Here is a 23,244-nt window from a genome sequence, read left to right as displayed (position 1 = left end):
CTTTCTTCATAACTTAACAATAACATATCGGTAAGTAAATTAATATAATTATATTAATGTAAACTAATATAATTATATTCATTTACGTATATGTTAGTATTAAATTTTGAATTACAAATTATGAAAAAAAATTGTATAGGTATGCTAGGTCAAAGAGACGCGTGACGTTTTTTTTTTCATGTGTTTCACCGGCTTCACCACGCTGCTTGTAAATAAAGTAATCATCTTTATTCTGTGCTCAATAACTACTGAACCGATTTTGTTCCGTAATTACTATTTTTTTTTTAGATAAGGTAAGTTTGTCCACGAATACCTCAAAGTCGGTCCGACTTTGAGGTATGCGTGGACAAACTTACACACATTAAAACTTACAAACATACACACACACATAACAATTATACCTACGTAGGTACATTTATGAAAATTGGCACACAATACCTACCTATAGACTAGCATTTAACAATGCAATTCAGTCAATATTACTTCATTCAAATCCATGATTCATTTCATGGTCCATTCCATATGGGTCGATTACCTTCTTTATTTTGAAGTCGGTTAAAAAAGCTATTCGATATGTCCTCCCAAAGTTCATGTGACGTAACGCTGCACAATGATTCAGCGGCACATTGTTGCGTACACATGTTGGCACTTGGCTCGTATGATACTGTTGGATTTGATTTCTAAGCGATGCTCTCCAGACGCCGAGGTATCGCCTTACACATCAGTATCTGGTATCTGGAGACCAATTTCACACGAACTGTCGCTGGTCGACCACTTGAGCTTAACTCAGCAGTTACACTCTAAAGCTGTCGTTTCCGATCTCTTTATAATTACACCCATTATCTAATTGACTGTATTTTGCGTAATTTCAACCTATAGTAAAATTATAAAAGTATAACAGGTCGATTTGAAGTCACATTGGAGATATTATTGAAAATTCGACCTTAGTTAGAAAGGGGTTGAAGTTTAGTAGTAGTAAATTATTATTTTTATTATTTATTTATTTATTATTCTACAAAAAACACATTTCAATTAAGCCTAACCATAGTGCAACACAAACCATAGTTGGTTTTACTGTGCACTGGTTATTATTACATAATACAACATTTAAGAACAAAAATAGTTAACAAACAAAAGAGAAGAAAAACCAAGAATAATCATTTTCGGGTAGTTAAATAAGGCGTTATTAGGAGTAGGGTACTAAGTAAGTCAGTTGGCTTACAAAGTGAATTATTCTGAGCATATCCTTTAGAGCTACCTCTTCCCCGATTTTATTTTTGTACCTACCTAAGTATAACAATTTTATTGATTACTAGCGGACGCCCGCGACTTCGTCCGCGTGAAAGTCGTTGTAAACTTTCAACTACCCCTATCCTACCCTACCCTAAACTACCTCTACCCTACCCCTACCCTACCCTACCCCTACCCTACCACTACCCTACCCCTACCCTACCCCTACCCCTACCCTACTCATTAAGGCTGCACTTCGTTATTTATTCCTCCCACCGCGAGTCGTGTCGAGCGCGGGAACCGTTACACAAAAATAATCCATATAGCATGAATTAGTATTTACGCGCGCAATGGCTTAGCATATTTCTTGTATAACTTTGGTGTTTCTTTACCGATTTTTATGATTCTTTTTTTATTGAATAGGTTATAATGTTAACTTTCTTATTAGGGATGATGATGATGAGTGTTATAAACATAAGAGTAGACAAATATAATTAGAAAGCTCCGAACTGCTAAGCTATTGGGACTTACACATGTTATTGTGAGTCAACCATAAAAGATAGATATATATATGCTGTTGTGTTTTTATAGATAATTTTAAGGAGAATATTTCCGTCATACATTATTTCTATGTAGCTTTAACCATTAAGGCTGTACACGCGACGGAATCAACATTTCTCTTCACTGCTCTGCTCCTATTGATCATAGCGTAATGAAAAGTATACTATAACCTGCCCAGGAGTATGTAGAATAATTGTACCAAGTTTCGTTAAAATCCGTCCAGTAGTTTTTGTTTCTATAAAGAACATACAGACAGACAGACAGACAGACAGACAGACAAAAATTTTACTGATTGCATTTTTGGCATCAGTATCGATCACTAATCACCCCCTGATAGTTATTTTGGAAATATATTTCATGTACAGAATTGACCTCTCTACAGATTTATTATAAGTATAGATATAGATTTTTTAACTGACTTTAATAATTCTACCGTAGGTATGTTTTTTAGGCAAATAATGCTTCTAAAGCACAGTACTGTTAAACTTCTTCGATGTCTTCAATAACGAAATCCGTGAAATGACGATATTCTATAAGTTATCTTCTATTAGTAGCAATCTTATTTTTTTTAATTGCTAACTAATAAGTGAACCTATCACACAAAACAAATAGTTCGGAACGTAAAAATTAGTCATTTTCCGCCCATCCACTTACCTAATTAATATCTTATGTGTCTGCATAAACGTCAGAATGAGAACGGATAGAATATCGCCGGCTCGGTTGTGAAACTTGAGTCGCCGCCGCACGCGCTGGCCCTAGCCCCGGCTCATCGACACTCAATCTTAATATCCCGCAAGATGCACCATTACCGATTCATAACGACCGCTCCTGTTTTTGTTTTTTATGGCTCTGATTTTTGAGAAAACAAATAATTTCCTATTAAACGCAGTAGAGCCATGACACGATAATGCTTGGAAAGCTTAGAATAATAGGCATTATAACAATAGTGGGCTACTTGATATATACCCATGTAGATATTACTAATATATACCTCTATTTACCTCTACTTAGGCAGGCGTAAAACAAGCAAAAACATCTTACAAAGCATCTATCTACATTTTTATTTAGGTTTATGTACTTAAGCACATAGCTGGGCACCGTTAATCAAATAGTTAACTTCGTTAATCGTTAATCCGCTACCAAAAAAGTCAGCTTCGTTAAACGTTAAAGCGTTACATTCCGGAAGAATTAACGCAAGTTAACGTTAATCGTTAATCCGTTAATATGACTGTGTAATATTGCATTTTTATATTGATCACCATTGGAAAAATATGGGTGAGCACTGGGGAAAAGTGCCGTAATTTGTTTTTAGTTGATTTTATATATAATTATAATATAAATATGGTAATTTGTTGATTTCTTTGAAATAAATCTTTTCTCATTACTTACTTGTCTGAACCTGTTTTTCGCGTCGCGCGGTAAATAGTAGGCATTGGATTAACGATTAACGGACTTCTGCATATTAACGGAAGTTAAGGTGTCCGTTAACATTTTCAAAAGTTAACTTAAAAGTTAATCCGTTAATCAAAATGTTAACGTCGTTAATTAACGATTAACGGATTAACGAGTTAATGCCCAGCTATGCTTAAGCATTATCTTAATAATTACTTGGTAAGTAGATACCTGAGCCGCGATAGCCCAGTGGATATGACCTCTGCCTCCGATTTCGGAGGGTGTGGATTCGAATCCGGTCGTTCGAATTCGTGCATGCACCTCCAACTTCAACTTTTTTCAGTTGTGTGCATTTTAAGAAATTAAATATCACGTGTCTCAATCGGTGAAGGAAAACATCGTGAGGAAACCTGCACACCAGAGATTTCTTAATTCTCTGCGTGTGTGAAGTCTGCCAATCCGCATTGGGCCAGCGTGGTGGACTATTCGCCTAACCCCTCCCATTCTGAGAGGAGACTCGAGCTCAGCAGTGAGCCGTAGATGGGTTGATAACGACGAAGTAGATACCTACTGACAAACTTACCCAAGTTCCTATGTAGTTTTTGTGACAGAACGTCATAGGATTGCTAGATTTTACACAGTTTTCAGAATATTACTTAGGTATGGAGAACTCTCAGGCTCACGATGATACCTTCACCTTTAATTCCATGGCTGGGATTGATCGGTGTCCCTATAAAGTAATACCGAATGGCCAAATAATTGATTTGTATGAAATTGCACAATATTTTATTAATAACTAGCGGACCCGCTCAAGCTTTGCTTTGACTTATGATGCACTTCTTCCCTATCCCTACCCTACCCTTCTTCTACCCTACTCCTACCCTACCCCTACATTACCTCTACCGTACCTCAACCCTACCCCTACCCTAGTCATACCCTACTTTTACCCTACCCCGGATTTACGGGTTTGAAAAATAGATGTTGGCCTATTCTCATAGATACCGGATAAGCTCAAAAAATTTCATCAAAATCGGTCAAGCCGTTTCGGAGGAGTATGGCAACGAAAACTATGACACGAGAATTTTATATATTAAGATATTTAACGTAATAAAACGATAAATCATTCGTATCTCGTATAAAACGTTCTCTTAAGTCGCATAATTATGTAATTTGCCGATGTTATTGGTCATTAGTGGACTGCGAAAATGTGATAAGATACGACAACAAGGAGGCTTTGTGGTGGGCGGGCGCGACCTGGCCGGAAGCGGGCGGCTAGGGGTCGCCGTATCGGGTACCCGCACCGTTCTCCGAACGAGAGTCAGAGATACTCATGCTCTCGAATACAATCTATACTTATAATAAATCTGTAGAGAGGTCAATTCTGTACATGAAATATATTTCCAAAATAACTATCAGGGGATGATTAGTGATCGATACTGATGCCAAAAATGCAATCAGTAAAATTTTTGTCTGTCTGTCTGTCTGTCTGTCTGTCTGTCTGTCTGTCTGTCTGTCTGTCTGTCTGTCTGTCTGTATGTTCTTTATAGAAACAAAAACTACTGGACGGATTTTAACGAAACTTGGTACAATTATTCTACATACTCCTGGGCAGGTTATAGTATACTTTTCATTACGCTATGATCAATAGGAGCAGAGCAGTGAAGAGAAATGTTGAGAAAACGGGAGAAGTTACTCAGTTTTTTAAGCTTCCGTCGCGTGTACAGCCTTAATGGTTAAAGCTACATAGAAATAATGTATGACGGAAATGTTCTCCTTAAAATTATCTATAAAAACACAACAGCATATATATATCTATCTTTTATGGTTGACTCACAATAACATGTGTAAGTCCCAATAGCTTAGCAGTTCGGAGCTTTCTAATTATATTTGTCTACTCTTATGTTTATAACACTCATCACTCATCCCTAATAAGAAAGTTAACATTATAACCTATTCAATAAAAAAAGAATTATAAAAATCGGTAAAGAAACACCAAAGTTATACAAGAAATATGCTAAGCCATCGCGCGTAAATACTAATTCATGCTATATGGATTATTTTTGTGTAACGGTTCCCGCGCTCGACACGACTCGCGGTGGGAGGAATAAATAACGAAGTGCAGCCTTAATGAGTAGGGTAGGGGTAGGGTAGGGTAGAGGTAGGGTAGTGGTAGGGTAGGGGTAGGGTTGGGATAGGGTAGGGTAGGGTAGAGGTAGGGTAGTGGTAGGGTAGGGGTAGGGTTGGGATAGGGTAGGGTAGGGGTAGGGTAGAGGTAGTTTAGGGTAGGGTAGGATAGGGGTAGTTGAAAGTTTACAACGACTTTCACGCGGACGAAGTCGCGGGCGTCCGCTAGTCTATACTAATACATATAATAAAGCTGAAAAGTTTGTTTCTTTGATTGAACGCGCTAATCTCAGGAACTACTGGTCCGATTTGAAAAATTATTTCAAAGTTATATAGTCCATTTATCGAGGAAGGCTATAGGCTATATATTGTCCCCGTATTCCTACGGGAACAGGAACCACGTGGGTGAAAGCGCGGCGTCAGCTAGTCCATTATAATATTCTCCCGATCTAATTTTTTTCTTTTTTGTTTTTTTTTTCGGTCACGGCGGCTAATCTTATGGTGAGATTATCCATGTACGCAGGAAATAATATAGTGCACAAGTGTGTGCACAAGCACAGGTGCACTCTCTTTTCCCTCACTCTCATAGTCCGACACGATCGGTGAAAGATCAGTCCGACGGCTTTATAAATGATTTAGTAAGTATGTCTCCCTTTTCACAGCTAAATTGCTGAACCGATTAGGATGAAACGTAGAGATAAATTAGAGCGAACATAGGCTTACACACTTTTTATCCCTGACAGCCAAAACGGTTGGAATGTTGACATAGGTATGAGGTGTTGAATTCTTTAGAATGGGAACATACAGAAGGGAATACTTTAGGAATATGGTTATCAAATAAAAGATCGTGAAAAGACGATTTAAAAAATATATGTGCCTATTACTTTAAATGTATACTGTTTTAAGTGGACTCCAGAAGTTTAATTTTTTAGCAAAAAATAATTCGTGTCAAAAATAATAGTACAAGATCCGGCATAAGAAATATATACCCTCATCTGGTATTTATTTTCGATAAGAAATAAATTATAGAAAAAAAAAATATTGACACATTGCACATAGGTTGCCTAGTAAAATTGCGCCCGGATAGTATTATTTTATTTTATGTTTAATTCAACTGGTTGCCTTTGATCTAGTTCTGGTTTCCTAGATTTAGTATGAACAATTTAATTAACTATACAACCTACTTGCAATGTGTCGCTGTGAATATTATAATTTATTTCTTATCACTAATGATCAGATGAGGGTATATATTTTTAAATAATGCCGGATCTTAGACCATAAGTAGAATGAAATTGCATTATGCCATGAATTATGCAATCAAAAAGTTGCTATAAAGAAAAACATAGAATAATTCCTTCGAAACTTTTATTATTTTTAAAAATAACATTAACATTACATAACTAATTAATCACAATAATAACTTAAAAGAACAAAGGATATAGAAATTAAAACCTATAAGTATATTATGGAAATTATATTATTTATAGAAAAATACAATTAACTTTGGGTTTTGAGGTGTTTCATGATTTTTTCATGAACTGAACTATAAAATACATCATAGACTTAGAGAATAGAACTTATAGTACCTATTTAAAAAGCTAAAAACTACAAAAATAATAAACCAATATCGAGCCTAAAATTACAAAATAAAATTAAAACCGCTAAAATATCGCCAATATATTAATACCTATTTACATGAAAATTGCTTTTTGTGTATGAAAATTAGCGAGTAGCAATATTGTCAATTTTAATTAAAAATACAAATAGATTTTACCTTACCATAAAGCGATTGAGATTTTTTTACGGGATGTCATTGATCCACCCCGGGTTTTTTCATGAACTTGAACTTCCCAGAGTTAGGCGCTTTTTTTTAAGTTGAAAAAAATAATTAGATATCACTTGTTCCAACTGTGGAAAAACCTATAGGTGTAGCCTGTCTAGAAGTTGCAAACCATAACATAATAGCGTAAACTAATGACGCGGCATTTTGATAGTAATTTTTTTGTACAGCCCCAGTATTATGTTACATTTGTATCGAGAAAGATATGTCAATCTTGGATATCAACATGTTTTTCTAATGTTTGCTTTGCGTGATTAAACGCACGTGCGGGATTTAAGACCCATGTGGCGATACCACCATATTTACAAACCTACCAACTAGATATTCGGAAACAACTATGACCTATTTTTAAAGTTTATTCGCGATAACAATATATGTGTTATATATTTATATGAAGCTTTGGCAAGGTTTATATACACTCCGTACATACATAAAAATATACTTCGCAATTAAACATTACGAAGTCAACATCCCTTGAGGATGCTCCGGTTTGGATTTTAATGTATGCAGAGGATTATCTGTGGGATCTATGTTGTAAAGATACGTCGGTTTTTCGCGGAGAATATTCAAAATAATCAATTATTTAATTGTGAACTTTTGCAAAGTAAGGCTTCTGTTGAATACCTACTATAAAATTATTTTCATTTTATTTGGCATCCTATCCAAGAAATTTATTATCACTATTTTACGATCTACGAGGCTTTTATACACACACTTCTGAAAAGTCCAAAACCGTTCCGGTTCGGAAAATCTTAGATTCTGCCGAGACGAGGTAAAAAATATTGAGGTAAACGTATTTTTTTATTGATTTGATTCAATGGTCATCGATATTTTTTGTTGTAAGTACCTATACAGTGTATACAGACCATGCCAAAACTTCACTGACTGACACTTTTCCTTCGTAACTATTACAGGTTACCCTTCAAGTTCTAGTAATATTCACGTTAGGGATGTCCCTGGTAATGTGACCATTCCCCACATGGCGGGTGTAATGGGATAGGGGGGGAGTATAATCCTGGGGGGTGTTGTAAGCTGTGGCCGTATCGTGGTTGCATCTCATGGTAGTCTAACAGTGGTGCTGGTTTCAGATACTGGTCAAGCTCCGCGCCGTCTGGTGGCCCATCTGCTAATAGTGCTCCGTCCACTTCGATGCGTGAGAAGTCTAACTCTGGGGTCTTTTCTCGCTTCAGTCTCGTTGTGGTCGCTGGTGGCGGCTTGCGGCGGCGAGGTTGGTATTTGTAGTCGGGGTACTCGCGTTTGTGTTGGGTGCGTAGTCTCTCGGCTTCCTTAATGAAGGGCAGCTTCTGATTATTGCTCAAACTCCTGCAACAAAAGGAGCCGCTTGTAATTTAGGTACTGATTGCTATTTTTCTTTGCTTTTGGAACATTCGAACTTAAGTTTAGGATACTATTTATCACGCTTACGTACTTGATATATGTAAAATTTAATATTTATTGGCGATACAAAATCTACTAAATTTTACAAACTAACTAAATATTATTGTGTTTTCACAGATTGGCTAGACCTAAGTAGGTTCGCTCCTACCAAGAAAGGCATTATTTACATTACGGGAAGAGTATTTTACCTACTGTACGTAAGTACCTATCTGAAACAAGCTTTTGAATAGGCACATGTGTATTAAGTTTTCCTCTTTTTATATTTTAAAACGTTGTCTAAATTAACTATGGATAGGTATGTTGGCAGATTCATATTAAGATAACTTGGATTAGAATTGACTTTCTTCTTCTAAAGGTATAGGTAAAGGTCGCGTCAAACTTCAAGTCGTCTCTAAACACGGTCGAGTTACAGACAATAATAATCTATGTGTGTGCTCATATTGGCGTGTAGCAATATCAGAGCGGACTCGAAGTTTGGTGTAACCTATCCTCTATCTATCTCATTTTAGGCTCCATATTGTTCAGAACTAATGGCTTGGATAATATAATATAACATAGGTATTACATACAGTATAACATGTGTAAGTTGAAAATGTAATGCAACGTAAGATAATATCGGCGGACTATTTCCAGATGCCGCGCAGCATGTCGCTCTACAAATGTGGCGTGAGGCAAGTAGTGCACTGAGCGACCACAACCTCATGGTCGACTAGTGGCCACAATGACCAGATTAACTAAATAAACCATAAAACATGGACATGACCCGCAGACAGACACGACTGGTTGTTGCGACTTAACTGTATAGTTTCCTAAGATCATTCGCGCTCTAGTTCTATTGGTATAAGATCCGGCATTAGAAATATATACCCTCATCTGTTATATTTTATTATTGATGAGAAATAAATGATACTTAATATTTACCGTGACACATTGCAAATAGGTTGCCTAGTTAAATTGCGGCCAGACACATTTTTCAACACAGTCTAGGAAACATGATCAAACACTAATACAGTTAAATTAAGCATAAAATGAGCTTTAGTTTGACATATTAGATGACTAAATAACTGATGAGGGTGTATTAAATAACTAATAAAAATAGGGTATATATCTGGCAACCCCATAATTGCGGTGAAAGTAGGCAGCCTTTACGTTTTCAATTCTTTTGGGTAAGTATATTCTTCTAACAAATGTACGTTTTTTTAATAATGTGATCATGATGGAATGAGGAAAGTAGATTAAATAATTTTAATACGAAAATTAATCATTTATTAATCCTGCCGCAATTTAACTAGGCAGCCTTTTTGCAATGCGTCCATGTTAATGTTTTCTATCATTTATTTCTTTTCCCAATTAAATATCAGATGAGGGTATATATTTTTTATGCCGGATCTCGTACTATATGACGGCGAATGAGGCCCAGCCAGCCAGTATTGTGCATATAGAATAGGTAAGCCTAAAGAGTTTTTCAGATAGCATGGGTATGGTGACAGTCGTCTGTATGAAGTTCATAATACCTACTATTATCGTGAATCGCGGCAAATTTTGAAGAGTGAAACGAACTGTAGTGCGTGAGTTCCCTTAGTCTTTTGTGACAGAGCTCGTTTGAGGACTGATCCCATACTTATTTTTGCCGCTAGCAGTATTGTTTGGTTTAAAAAAAAAGAAGAAAATAAACCTGGACCTATAGCCATGTGGCACGTCGGTTCTCTTTCTAGAAACGCTAACGCTTCAGAGTGTAAACATAAATTACATTCACTATCGACAAGTCACGTGATCAAGTTGTCATTCACATACATTTTGTTAGTTTTCGAAGCGTTAATGTTTGTAGAAAGAGAATCGACGCGCCACTTGGGTAAGGCCCCTTAAAAGTCAGCATCTAAAATTAATAAGTCCCGCTAAATTCAGGTTAAGTTGTAATTTTTTTTAGGATTTGTAAAAACATTGCCAATCCGGATCGCCGACAGTTCGTGAGAGGGTCGACCAAACACAACAGCAATCAGCATCTTTTCACCGACTGTTTTCATTTGATGAGTCGAGAGTTTGCTCTGAATAGTCATGTCATTCTCGTGTCGTGGCAGCTCTTCGCGGGTGGCCTATGCTATCAAATATGATCCTTATGTTTCGTACTATACTTAGAGTTTGTGAAATTTCAATAGTTACAATAGTTAGGTAGGTGTCTTTAGACGAAAAAATTAAGCTACGATTTTAGTTTAACCACAGAATACATTACAAGTATAACTTTGGTATTGTTTATACATATACCTACATAACTATACTTTCCTGTTTGCAACTGTAAGTTATTACCTACGCCACAGTAAAGATATTACAAGCAGTATAGTAACTCGGTCGTATTTTTGAAATAAATACCTACAGCCGCGCGGTACGTAAACATGTCATAGGGCTGCCCGCCTGCAGCATTTTAATTACATTTGCCAACTTTGTGTTTCCATTTAGTTTTGTGATTGTAAATAAACTTTTTTTATATAAACAAATAAAATACTTTGTAAATTCTAGTAAAATGCGTGTTTGTGATAAATAAAAATGCGTGTTTTTTGATTGGTTGATTTAATTAAGGCTGATACTACGTCAATGATCTTGAAGGATTGGTCGTATTCTTAAACATATTTATTTCGGTAATGCCATCTAGGTATTACCTTCACACTACGTGAACAAATAAAAAAAAGATAAAGTTAAAAAATATAGACTCCCAGAAGTTATTTTCATTATACAACATTTTTTTTGTACAAGTATTAGTAGTAGTACTTATAATAAATAATGATTTAATATTATATTACCGTTTTCGTCATTTACATATTTACACAATTTTATTATTTAAGCATTTATTAATATTTCTTTTTAATTTTCAATTATGCTTTTAGAATACAAAATATTATGTATAATAACTTTGTTCATGAGATACTGAAGTTTTTATGGTATTTATTTGGTTCAGACAATTAGTCTACAATATCATTATACAATATATAAATGACATATCATTTATCAGTATGTGTGCTTGGCAAATTTGTTCGTAACACTCCCGAAGGTCGGCGCGGTCCGGGAGGGGGGTAACGATGCCCAGCGCGTACGACTTCTCACCCGCGCAGTCCTTTCCTCCCGTCGCCCGCATACAACAACAAGTCATAACATTCAAACATATAGCCCTCCTTTGGGCTTCGCCGCAGACAGGTAACAAAACACAAATGCTCCGAGCACAGTCACACAAAACATTGTACAAGCAGTCGAGGTTTTAACACAAGCTTATCGTACCTACTGTATCGTGATTCATGAACCGCGTATACCTATTTCAATCGTGTCAATAACTTTCCTTTACTCTATTCACTTTATTTACTAATCCAGATACCTTTTATTCTGGAGATAAAAAGAAATACCTTATCCATTAAAAAATACAAGATTATGTACCTACCTACTAATAAGTAAATTTATTTTAAAGTCTTACCTTTCAGAGTTTCCAGGTAACTTAAAAAAGTTATCTCTGGATGGGATAATTTTGAATTCATGCATCCAAAAGCGGCACAGTGTGGTCATAATTAAAAAAATCTAGTACTATTAATACACTTTACTCTGTTAATACACCGTGCGTGCGTTCGTCACCGCGGCACAGTCGCAACGGTCTTCACCCCACGATCACCCCACGTACGAGGTGCGTAGGTATAGCTCGCGTTTCGACCTTTAGTATGAAGTCCAACTACTGCTTGTAATATCTTTTCTGTGCCTACGCATTACCCATTCGCGACCAATCAAAAGTAAGAATAAGAATAACAGTGTCTACAGCCTACTTAACGTACTCTCCTAGTCACTGAGTAACACGGCAATTTCAATAATGCGTGGAGGTAAAAAATACGTTTAATATGCCAAAGATGCGTATTTCGACACTTAAGGAAATAATCTTCTCTCATGGGGACTTCCTGTTCCCTACTTCTCGTTGACCTAGAATTATAAATTAGGGTAGGTATCTAATGAAAAATATTATAAAACATGAGCTTGAAGCTAAATTTCGAAACTGCGCAATTGGATTCCTGAATTTATAATGATCCTACGTTTTTTTTTTATTTCGTGTTGAGTAAGTGCCGATGGCTCCATCTAGGACCACTACGACGTCACCGGGGGGTTTGGGCGAGCGCAGAAGCATCGCCTAGTGAGACCCGAAGGCTGAAATAAAGATAGAGGACGGAATGACTCTCTAAGGGCGTCTCTGGCTTAGAGGGCCATTCGGGAAGGAGTAACCGTGACCTGATGTTCCTACTTACGGAACCCTCGGTGGGCGAATCCCAATCGCACTTTTACTTTTTTTTTAATAGGTACGTATTTGATATAACGAAACATTCGTAAACTTTTGAAACTGTACCAAAGCTCTACTGGCAGGCTCGAGACAGTTAGAGATGTTATCACATCACTTAGCGGCGATAGCATTTTAATGAGTAAACAATCGATGCACGCCGCTCAGTTGGGCGCCATCGCACGCGCTCTCCAATCCAGTACACCAGCTATATCCATTCATAGGAAAACGACATTAAATCCATTGAAATAAAGCACAAAATCATTTGCGTCAAATATGTTTCTCTATAGGTATACCTTCCCCGTTTACTTTCTCAACCCCGCTTGCAGTACTCGACGTTAGTCATCTCATCGAACGATGTGCTCATTAAGATAAACGCGAGATGGGTTGACGTTAAAATTGCAATATTGGTGTAGGTTTAAATTGAAAATTATATTTTGATCTATTTTTAAGATCACGGTCACGACTTTTGGTGAAATTTCTCCTGTAAAGTTGTAATTGGTTGACCCTTTGAACTCTTCAAGGGTACAAACAAAATATCATATCTTAAAAAAGTTTTCTCAATTTTATTCCTTTGGCTATGCGGTGTTCGATACTTTTGACTATCGCTCACTAAGGTTAATCTCTCTCTTAAGTTAATAAGTAGTTGAAAAGTTGATGAGTAAGTTGATAAATAACTTTTACTAAATGTATATAAAATAAATCTCGAAAACCGCTTGATAGTACGAGAACCGACATAAGAAATATATACCCTCATCTGTCAATTAATTGGGATAAGAAATAAATGATAAAAAATATTCACATTGACACATAGTGTATAGGTTGCCCCTCCACGCGACAGGTTAATACCCTCATCAGTTATTTAATTGTCTAAGATGTCAAATGTAAGCTTATTTCATGCTTAATTTAACTGTATTAGGTTGCCTATTGTCTACTTCATATTGTCCTGGATTTTGTATGAAAAATGTGTTTGGCCGCAATTTAATTAGGCAACCTATTTGCAATGTGTCACTGTGATCATTATCTATCATTTATTTCTTATCACTATCTAATAAAAAATAATCTATTATTCATATAGATGAGGATAGGTATATATTTCAAATAGCCAATCTTAGACCATACAAAGATGAAACTTAGCAGGGAGAATGTTTATATTTAGTAGACTTCTGCTAAGAACGGATTTTGTGACAGTCATCATCATCATCATCATCAGCATATCAGCCGATGGACGTCCACTGCAGGACATAGGCCTTTTGTAGGGACTTCCAAACATCACGATACTGAGCCGCCTGTGCCGATCCCTGCGACTCGCTTGATGTCGACACTGTGCTTACTAGTGCGGAGTCGCTACTCCAGCACTTTGGGACCCCCACGTCCATCGGCTCTTCGAACTATGTGCCCCGCCCATTGCCACTTCAGCTTCGCAACTCGTTGAGCTATGTCGGTGACTTTGGTTCTTCTGCGGATCTCCTCATTTCTAATTCGATCACGCAGAGACACTCCGTGAACTTTGCGACAGTGCCGGATTAAAAAAGACAATTTCCACGTGGACAAACTCGCAGGCGTCCACTAGTCTGATATAAAAGTAAGTGAATACTCACTTCCACATGGAGCCCAAGGATTTGCTGAGCTCAGCGTTGTGCAGCGAAGGTCGCTGCTCGGATAGACGCCGTCGCATCGCCTGCGCGAACACCATGAATGCGTTCATCGGCCGTTTCACATGCTTCCGCCGCATGCAACCACCACCCCTGTAATGAAAGACTTATTTTAAAACACACAAAAATATCTACCTACCCTCCTCAAGTGAGTGGTTTTTTATCTTATCTAAGGTGTGATCATCATCATCATTATCGACCCATATTCGGCTCGAGTCTGCTGAGATGAGAAGGGTTAGGCCAATAGTCCACCACGCTGGCCCAATGCGGATTGGCAGATTTCACACACGCAGAGATTTAAGAAAATTTTCTGGTATGCAGTTCCTCACGATGTTTTTCCTTCACCGTTTGAGACACGTGATGTTAAATTTCTTAAATTGCACACAACTGAAAAGTTGGACGTGCATGCCCCGACCCGGATTCGAATACACACCCTCCGGAATCGGACGCAGAGGTCATATCCACTGTGCTATCACAATTCTTCTATTTCTTTGGTTGGTCTTTGTTAATTTTCTTGTAGCACTAGTTTGTCTTTGTTTACACTTTCCGAATCCATAATAAGACCAGCATCTGGGTTGGTACGATGGTTCTTCATTAGTTATTATTGCATTGTCATTACAGTATATGTAACAAAGTAATATGAAAGCGTCCAATCAGTCAGGAAATTGTTCTAAATTAGTATACCAAAACTGCCAGTTAGTCAAAAGCGTGAAGCTTTAGTAGCTTCGTGGTTAAAGGGCCAGAATCAACTCCAAGAGGTAATAGGTTCGAGCCCCGCCCGCTGGTGTGTAACCTCTATGTGTTGGTAATAATTAGTGATGGGCCGAGTACTCGGTTGATAGTCGGTACTCGGCGTAGTCGGCGGATTTTATGATACTCGTACTCGGCCGAATAACTCGGTCGGTGAATGCCGAGTATACTTTGTTTAAGAAGCGCATTATTTAGGTAGATATAATTAAAACGACAGTGTAAATCAAAAAGTATTTATTAGTAATTTAGGAAATCTTTGAAAATCTCAATTAAATTAAAATGAAAGATTTAAAAGAGCAACTGTTGAGTTTCGCCCGCTCTTCTCAACAGGAGACTACGCCTTCCGAACTGGGTGGTAGAGTCAAACAAATAGTCAAACTTGACGTTTCAAAAGTGCTTGCAAACTAAGCCTACTTGTAATTAACAATTTTGAATTGAAATGAATTGAATTAATACTTGTTTACGCGCGCGAAATGGGAATTTGATTAAACCGAGTTACTCGGCCGAGTACTCGGTTGAAAAAAAATTGAACCGAGTAAAATTCGGTACTCGTTACTCGGCAAAAGTGTTACTCGGCGCATCTCTAGTAATAATTATAGATATGGCAAAAAAATAATAGATAAAATCTTGTGATAAAAGCTGCACGCACGTGATATCCACGTAGACAAAGTCACAACTGAAACCTAATGATTATAAGTCACAACTAAAACCTAAATATTAAGTAAGTCAAAATAAAGTTTCTAATAATAACTTACATCAGCGCTTAACACAAAGCAAAAGCTAATGTTGACACAAGCAATATGAATTACGCACTCGAGTAGAGCGCTGTGCCACTTAAAAGTTTCAACTTTCGGCGCGCGACCGATATAATTACCTTCTAGCCGCCAAACGCTTACAGAAAACTATAACTACTATAGGTACATCAGAAATACGTATAACATTTGGATATTTAGGTGTTTTCAGGGCTACCATAAAATTATTAAGCAACTGGTTTATTACAGACACATTATGCGGCGAGACGACTGTAGTTAACTGTATGTGGTTTTAAAAGGTTGATGATAGCTGGCACGACGGATAGTAGAAGATTGAGGAAAGAGGAAGATGTTCACTAACATAATGGACAGCTAATAGAGAACAAAAATACAAAAAACTATAACTACTATAGGTACATCAGAAATACGTCTATAACATTTAGATATTTAGATGTTTTTAGGGTTACCATAAAATTATAAAGCATCTGGTTTATTACAGACACATTATGCGGCGAGACGACTGTAGTTTACTGTATGTGGTTTTAAAAGGTTGATGATAGCTGGCACGACGGATAGTAGAAGATTGAGGAAAGAGGAAGATGTTCACTAACATAATGGACAGCTAATAGAGAACAAAAATACATATTTTTATATGCTACCGAAGTTGGCCGCTAATATAAAGCTGTTAAAAAATGGGGATCGGTATAAGGTTGGGATGCTATCAGGATGATCTTCAGAAATTAAGGAACGATTGCAGAGTTAAAGAGATTAGAGAAGTATACAATAAAAAAGTCAAAACATAATTTCCCTAGTCATAGTGCATACTTTACCAAGTCATAGGTACTCGTACCTATGATAGATAGTTATTAGTAGATAGTTAAAGCCATTGCTCCCTTCGTCTACATCTCATCAGATCATCCGAAGCCCGCCACCGCGCATAGAAACGACACATTGACTCCAAATAACCTGGGCTTTAGTGGACTATAGATCTCCTCCTTATAGAAAAAGGTCCATATCAATACAGGCTAATGATACTTTTCTATACCTACCTACTTAAATACATAGACGTAGAATAGTTTGTTTGGATGTCCTTACAACTTGATGATGATAATGATGATCGTTGCCTAAATGTCCAGCTGTGGACATGTGATGGCTGATCAATGATTGATCTGATGATGATATACAATAAGCTCTTATTAGTATAAGCTATGAGTAAGTACAAGGATCTAGCACAGCCCTACTCGCGTCTCAATAGGTAATACGTCGGCACAAGTAACTCCCAAACAACCCAAGTGGCGGACCCTCACGTCATTTTACGCTCGTAAACATCTCTTATTTTATTACTTTTTTATTTTCTAACGCGTTCGGGTTTCCTCGCGATCAATGCTGACGATAAATTATGCTTTTTTTCAAACGCTGACACGCCACTAAAAGTCGATCGATTTCTAACGGATCACTCTCGGGAACTCATATGAAACGTAATAATTACCTACAGCTTCCCCGAACTACCAGCGGTTTCCTTGTTTATTAGTTAGAACGAGTTCTAAAGAAATGACTTTTAGTGAACTTTATGGCCTCTACATGCCAGCACATGAAAACCAGAGCTTAACAATTATTATTGCGTACCGTAAAGTTGTTATTTTGGGTCAAACTAAATTGCTAAAAGTAATCAAGGAAACCTGCCGTGGAAGAACAGTCAGAAACTATGTTATGCTTTGTTATTTTTAAAGCTTTATTGTGTGAACAAATAACAGTGACATCGCTGATGGAATTGAGAATGTCTCGAATTATAACTAAGAAGTAAGAGGGATTGTAATGCCTATAGCTTAGGGCAATTTAGCATTTTGAACGTATCTAAATTGGAAGCATCTATCAGAATCAATGCTATAAACCCCTGAAACCTGCTACCTCCCAATGCCACCGCTGTTCAAACTGCAAAGTTATGTAGGATACCAGTAGAAGCTTGAGCTGACAAATAGCTTTTATAAAATAACGTAAGTCTGAACATTACAGACATACAAAACTGAACTCTTCTCAAGATAGCGCGTACAAAACATATGTCATTAAACGCAGTCAAGCATATTTGGCAATTAATAAAATAACATAAACGAAACTTAAGGCACAGCAAGTTTTACTAGGCCAGCTAACTACTTAACTAGGATTTATGTTTGTCATAGGTGTACTAAAATACTTATTAAACCAGCATTCAGTATTTTTCGAGTCAATCTCGTAGTATTCGATTAGTTTTTGTAGTAATTTTAAGGACCTACCGCGCGGCGCCATCTGGTTAGTAACATCTTCTGACAATCGCAGATAAATTGGTACTTGCGCCCTATGTTCGTTTATATCAAGTCGTATTACATATTAAAATTTTGGAAATCGCATTCATCGTTAGCCAATTGGATTCACTGATAAGAGGGTCTTCATCATAGAGAAGAAACTCATTTTTTTTAATATTTTCAAGTTACCCCTTGACTGCAATCTCATCTGATCGTAAGTGATGATGCAATCTAAGATGGAAGCAGGCTAACTTGCTTAAGAGCAGAAAATTCACACCCCTTTCGGTTTTTACACGACATCGTATCGGAACGCTAAATCGCCAGGTACGTCTTTGTCGTTGAGGCCGAAGCCTCCCACCAGCCACACCTGACCAATGAAGAAAACCTTAATCGGCCCAACCGGGGATCGAACCCAGGACTTCATCTTGTAAATCACGCCACTGCGCCACGGAGGCCATTAAAAAACTCAACCACGCTGCTGTTTTATTCAATTAAAATTAACTCTTGACTGCTATCTAACCTGATTTTAAGTAATGATGTGTAGTCTAAGTTTATATTAAAGGCAATCATAAATCATAAAGGAAAGTCTTAATATAATGATTAATTTGGAACGTTATAGAAGCTTGGTTTTGAACTATTGTGAACTTAGTTCTAGATAAGTTTTTAAAATTTGATTTGAGAAATACTTCATAGTATTTTTTTCTCATTTCACTGAGTGTTATGGTAAAGCTGGTTCATTTTAAAGGCTTAAAATCATTAGAGAACGTGTCCGTTCCTTGACAAAAAAAGTTTTATAGCTGTACGCAATGATTTACTACACCAGATTTCACAGTCTACGCGTCTACGTCTCTATGCTCGTACATCTGTGTTTACAACGAATGGGACATATTTTTTTGTTGAACATACGACCAGACTATCAGGGGCACGTGTTTATGAACATGTACCTAGTATTTGTTTTATTATAAGACTATTATGCTTTAGCCGCGATATGCCAATGGATATGACCTCTGCCTCCGATTCTGGAGGACGTAGGTTCGAATCCGGTCCGGGCATGAACCTCCAACTTTTCAGTTGTGTGCATTTTAAGAAATTAAATATCACGTGTCTCAAACGGTGAAGGAAAACATCGTGAGGAAGCCAATACGCATTGGGCCAGCGTGGTGGCCTACTGGCCTAACCCCTCTCATCCTAAAAGGAGACTCGAGCTCAGACCTCCGAAATATGGGTTGATAATGATGATGACGATTACGCTTTAAAATCGTGATTAATATTTAGCAGGTCAGGGCTTATAGCCATATGGCACGTAGACTCTTTCTACGATCGCAAACGTTTCGGAAACTAGAAAAATGTATGGAAAGAGAATCGACGTGCCACTTGGCTACAGGGTCTGGGCTTTTAGCCATGTGGCACGTCGATTCTATTCCCACAAACGCAAACTCTTCGAAAACTAACAAAATGTATGGGACTGACATTTGCTGATCCGGTCGACAACTTGATCACGTGACCTGTCGATAGTGAATGTCATTTCCATACATTTTTCTAGTTTCCGAAGCGTTAGCCTTTGTAGAAAGAGAACCGACGTGCCACATAGCTACAAGATCTGGTTGTTAACTGTCTCAATCGAAGCAATTAAGTAGCTTAAAACTCGGCTAAAGGGTTGGACTTAAAAGCAAAAGATCTGGTTTCGATAATCGATATCATCCAACCGTCGAATTATATCTAGTCTTGAACACTTCTAGCAATTCATAGTGAACTTATAAGTTAAAGTTCCTTCTTGTCTTCTATTTACTTCCACCACAGATTAAAGAATAATAGGTAGATAGAGCGCACGGAACACGCTGGTTTCGTAGCTATTTTTGCAAACTTCCTCCATCAATAAAATTTTTTGCACAAGGGGGATTGATGGAGACTTAAATTATATATGTATTTTGAACATTCATACCAATTTTTAGCTTTATGGGAATTATTGTAAGCTTCAATGTCATAATTGACTGGATTAATCACTTAGGAATAATTATAGAACTCGTACTCGTAAATAACGCGATATTTCAAATTTTCCATTTTGTAAACTGAATGACGCAAAGAAAAAACTAAAAGAGGATAAACAAATGAATTGAAAACAAAAAAAAAAACAAATCAAAACACAAAAGCATGAATTATTTGTATACATTTGAAATTGGAATTCCTAACCATAGAGGAGATATTTGAGATCAAAGTGGCCAGTACCCAGTACGACAAGACGCCAATTTCATATTATATTCTTAAAACTAAAAAACTCAAGTACCTACCTAAGTCCAATAAAATGTCCATCAACTTATTTGAAAACATTGTTCTCCTATCGCATCGTACTCGTAGCAAAGTAGTTTGAATTTCCAAAACATTCAGTACTATTACTAGTATAACATTACAATAACATATTGAATACAAAACAATTTTGGAATATTTGATAATAAATTATCGTTTCGCTACCTATCGAATGAATTTGACCCGATGTTTTGAAAGCTCAGAAAGAACTTGCCTCGTGTAGAGAAGTTTTTACGTGATTTATTATTTATACAGGCATACGTTATTACAAGTTGATAGGTAGCCCAGTAATACCCGTGATAGCCCAGTGGATATGACCTCTGCCTTCGATTCGGAGGACGTAGTTTTAAAACCTGCAACTTTTCAGTTATGTGCATTTTCAGAAATTAAATAACACGTTTTTTGACGGCCTCCGTGGCGCAGTGGTATGCGCGGTGGATTTACAAAACGGAGGTCCTGGGTTCGATCCCCGGCTGGGCAGATTGAGATTTTCTTAATTTGTCCCGGTCTGGCTGGTGGGAGGCTTCGGCCGTGGCTAGTTACCACCCTACCGGCAAAGACGTACCGCCAAGCGATTTAGCGTTCCGGTACGAAACCGAAAGGGGTGTGGGTTTTCATCCTCCTCCTAACAAGTTAGCCCGCTTCCATCCTAGACTGCATCATCACTTACCATCAAGTGAGATTGTAGTCAAGGGCTAACTTGTAAAGAATAAAAAAAAAAAAAAAATCATTATGTGGGAAAACACATCGTGAGAAAACCTGCATAGCTGAGAATTTTCTGAATTTTCTACGTGTGTGAAGTCTGCTAGACTATAAGCACTAACCCCTCTCATTCTAAGAAGAGACTCGTGCTTAACAGTGAGCCGAATATGGGTTGTTAATGGTTATGTTATGTACATTGACTAAGAGCCTGGTCAGACCTTCTTCATTTTATAAAACCTAAAAAGGGGAATGTCCATTCCCGGCCCAGACCTTTCGTCCCCGCCCCCCACTTTACATAAAACTAAAAAATACTTGATAATTTTTGTTTAATAATGAATAAATTACTTTATCCATAGCGGTTTGCTATAACTTTCCCCAAAAAATAAGTTTCACAACGATATTTGACAATATTATAGTTGTTGTATGACATTTTTGAAGACACGAACATGAACTGTGTTGCCAGCTAAGTGATTTATTTGGTTTAATCAATATTTTAACCGAATAATAATAATCGATCTTTTTCTACAACAAAATCACCTGGAAAAGCAAAAGTTGTAATAGATTATAATGTTTTTGATTATAATATCTGCCTCACTCTTTAAAAACCATTGCATAGTCGACATTATTACGTTATTAAAACGTTTCTTGATATCAAAGTACCTATTATATTTTTCGCAATAACCAACCACTAAGAACTCAACTGATTTTTTTAGTTTAATCGATATTTAAATGGATAATAATAATAATCGAGCATAACATTAAGAACATAGGATCACTGCGTAGAAACATTACCAACTGCGCCATTTAAATACTATCTATACTAATATTATAAAGCTGGAGAGTTTGTTTGTTTGTTTTTCATTGAACGCGCTAATCTCAGACACTACTGGTCCGATTTGAAAAATTCTTTCAGTGTTAGATAACGCATTTATCGAGGAAGGCTATAAGCTATATATTATCTCCGCATTCCTACGGGAACGGGAACCACGCGGGTAAACCGCGCGGCGTCAGCTAGTATAATATATAATATGAGTAGTATCGCAAGCCCGTAACTTCGGCGCGTGCAATGCGGTTTTTTTATACAATTTTTCCATACTCTATATAAGCTAGCTACACGATCGGCCAACGCGCAAGCTACAGCTATACTAAGCTGATATAAATAAGTGGTCAAAGTGGTCTTAATAGTTGATATTCAATCCCTTTCTTCCGATAACTTTTTCCTTTCATCCGATCTAACTAAATCAAATTCTATATATTTCTATGTATGTATAAATAGTATACATATTGTAGATAATATATTATGTTTACATAATACATTGACATAAAATTGCAGGCGTCCGCAATTTTGTCCGGGTGAAAACGCAATATCATGACAAACTACTTGTATAAACCTTCTTCTTGAATCACTTTATTTATTATTGAAAACCAATAAAAACCATTGCGTCGTGTAAAAGATGTTGAAAACAATGACGTGTTATTCTAGTAATAAAATTATTCAATTAGAAATCGATACGAAGTTATTCGATTTTTCGTGTTTCGTATGGCAACATCGATTTGACTTTTGGACAGATAATCTGTTGATGTCAATAATTGTCAATGTCATTCTCAATTTAATAATTAGATAATGTCATTGAATTAATTTACTGATTTTGTCTGTTTTCTGTTTACCTTCAGTATTTTTTGAACCGAATTATAATTTTTCAAACCACAGCTATAATATAAATAAAACTTGCACGAAGTTAAATTCGAAATTCGAATAATGTTGACCCTGAACCGGAAAAATTACAAGTTTATTTCAGCTCTCAAATGTAAATACAAGAGGACATTTACGCTGCATTAATCAATGTTAATATCAATATTAAAATTATTATAGTTGGCATCAATTGTCAATAAAATGTCACGAAAATACGAATACATTATGTTTGAAACATGCTCGTAAACAAGTACACAGCAGGTGCAG

The 23,244-nt window shown here is 36.8% G+C and overlaps 1 protein-coding gene across 1 annotated transcript in view; it reads right to left on the bottom strand.

Moving 5' to 3' along the window:
* Positions 1–6,655: 6,655 nt before the first annotated feature.
* LOC112043145 (transcription factor Sox-10-like) overlaps positions 6,656–23,244 on the bottom strand; it is a 36,210-nt gene continuing 19,621 nt past the window's right edge. Inside the window, exons 2-3 of the mRNA XM_024078431.2 lie at positions 14,444–14,590; positions 6,656–8,470 (exon numbers count right to left, since the gene is read on the bottom strand). Coding sequence (XP_023934199.1) covers positions 8,092–8,470; positions 14,444–14,590 — 526 coding nt within the window. The 3' untranslated portion in view covers positions 6,656–8,091. The remainder of the gene's footprint in view (positions 8,471–14,443; positions 14,591–23,244) is intronic.

The sequence above is a fragment of the Bicyclus anynana genome, chromosome 15 (genome assembly GCF_947172395.1).
Source record: "Bicyclus anynana chromosome 15, ilBicAnyn1.1, whole genome shotgun sequence".
NCBI lineage: Eukaryota > Metazoa > Arthropoda > Insecta > Lepidoptera > Nymphalidae > Bicyclus > Bicyclus anynana.
The sequence above is the reverse complement of the archived record's forward strand: the minus strand, read 5'-3'. Positions and strand labels throughout refer to the sequence as shown.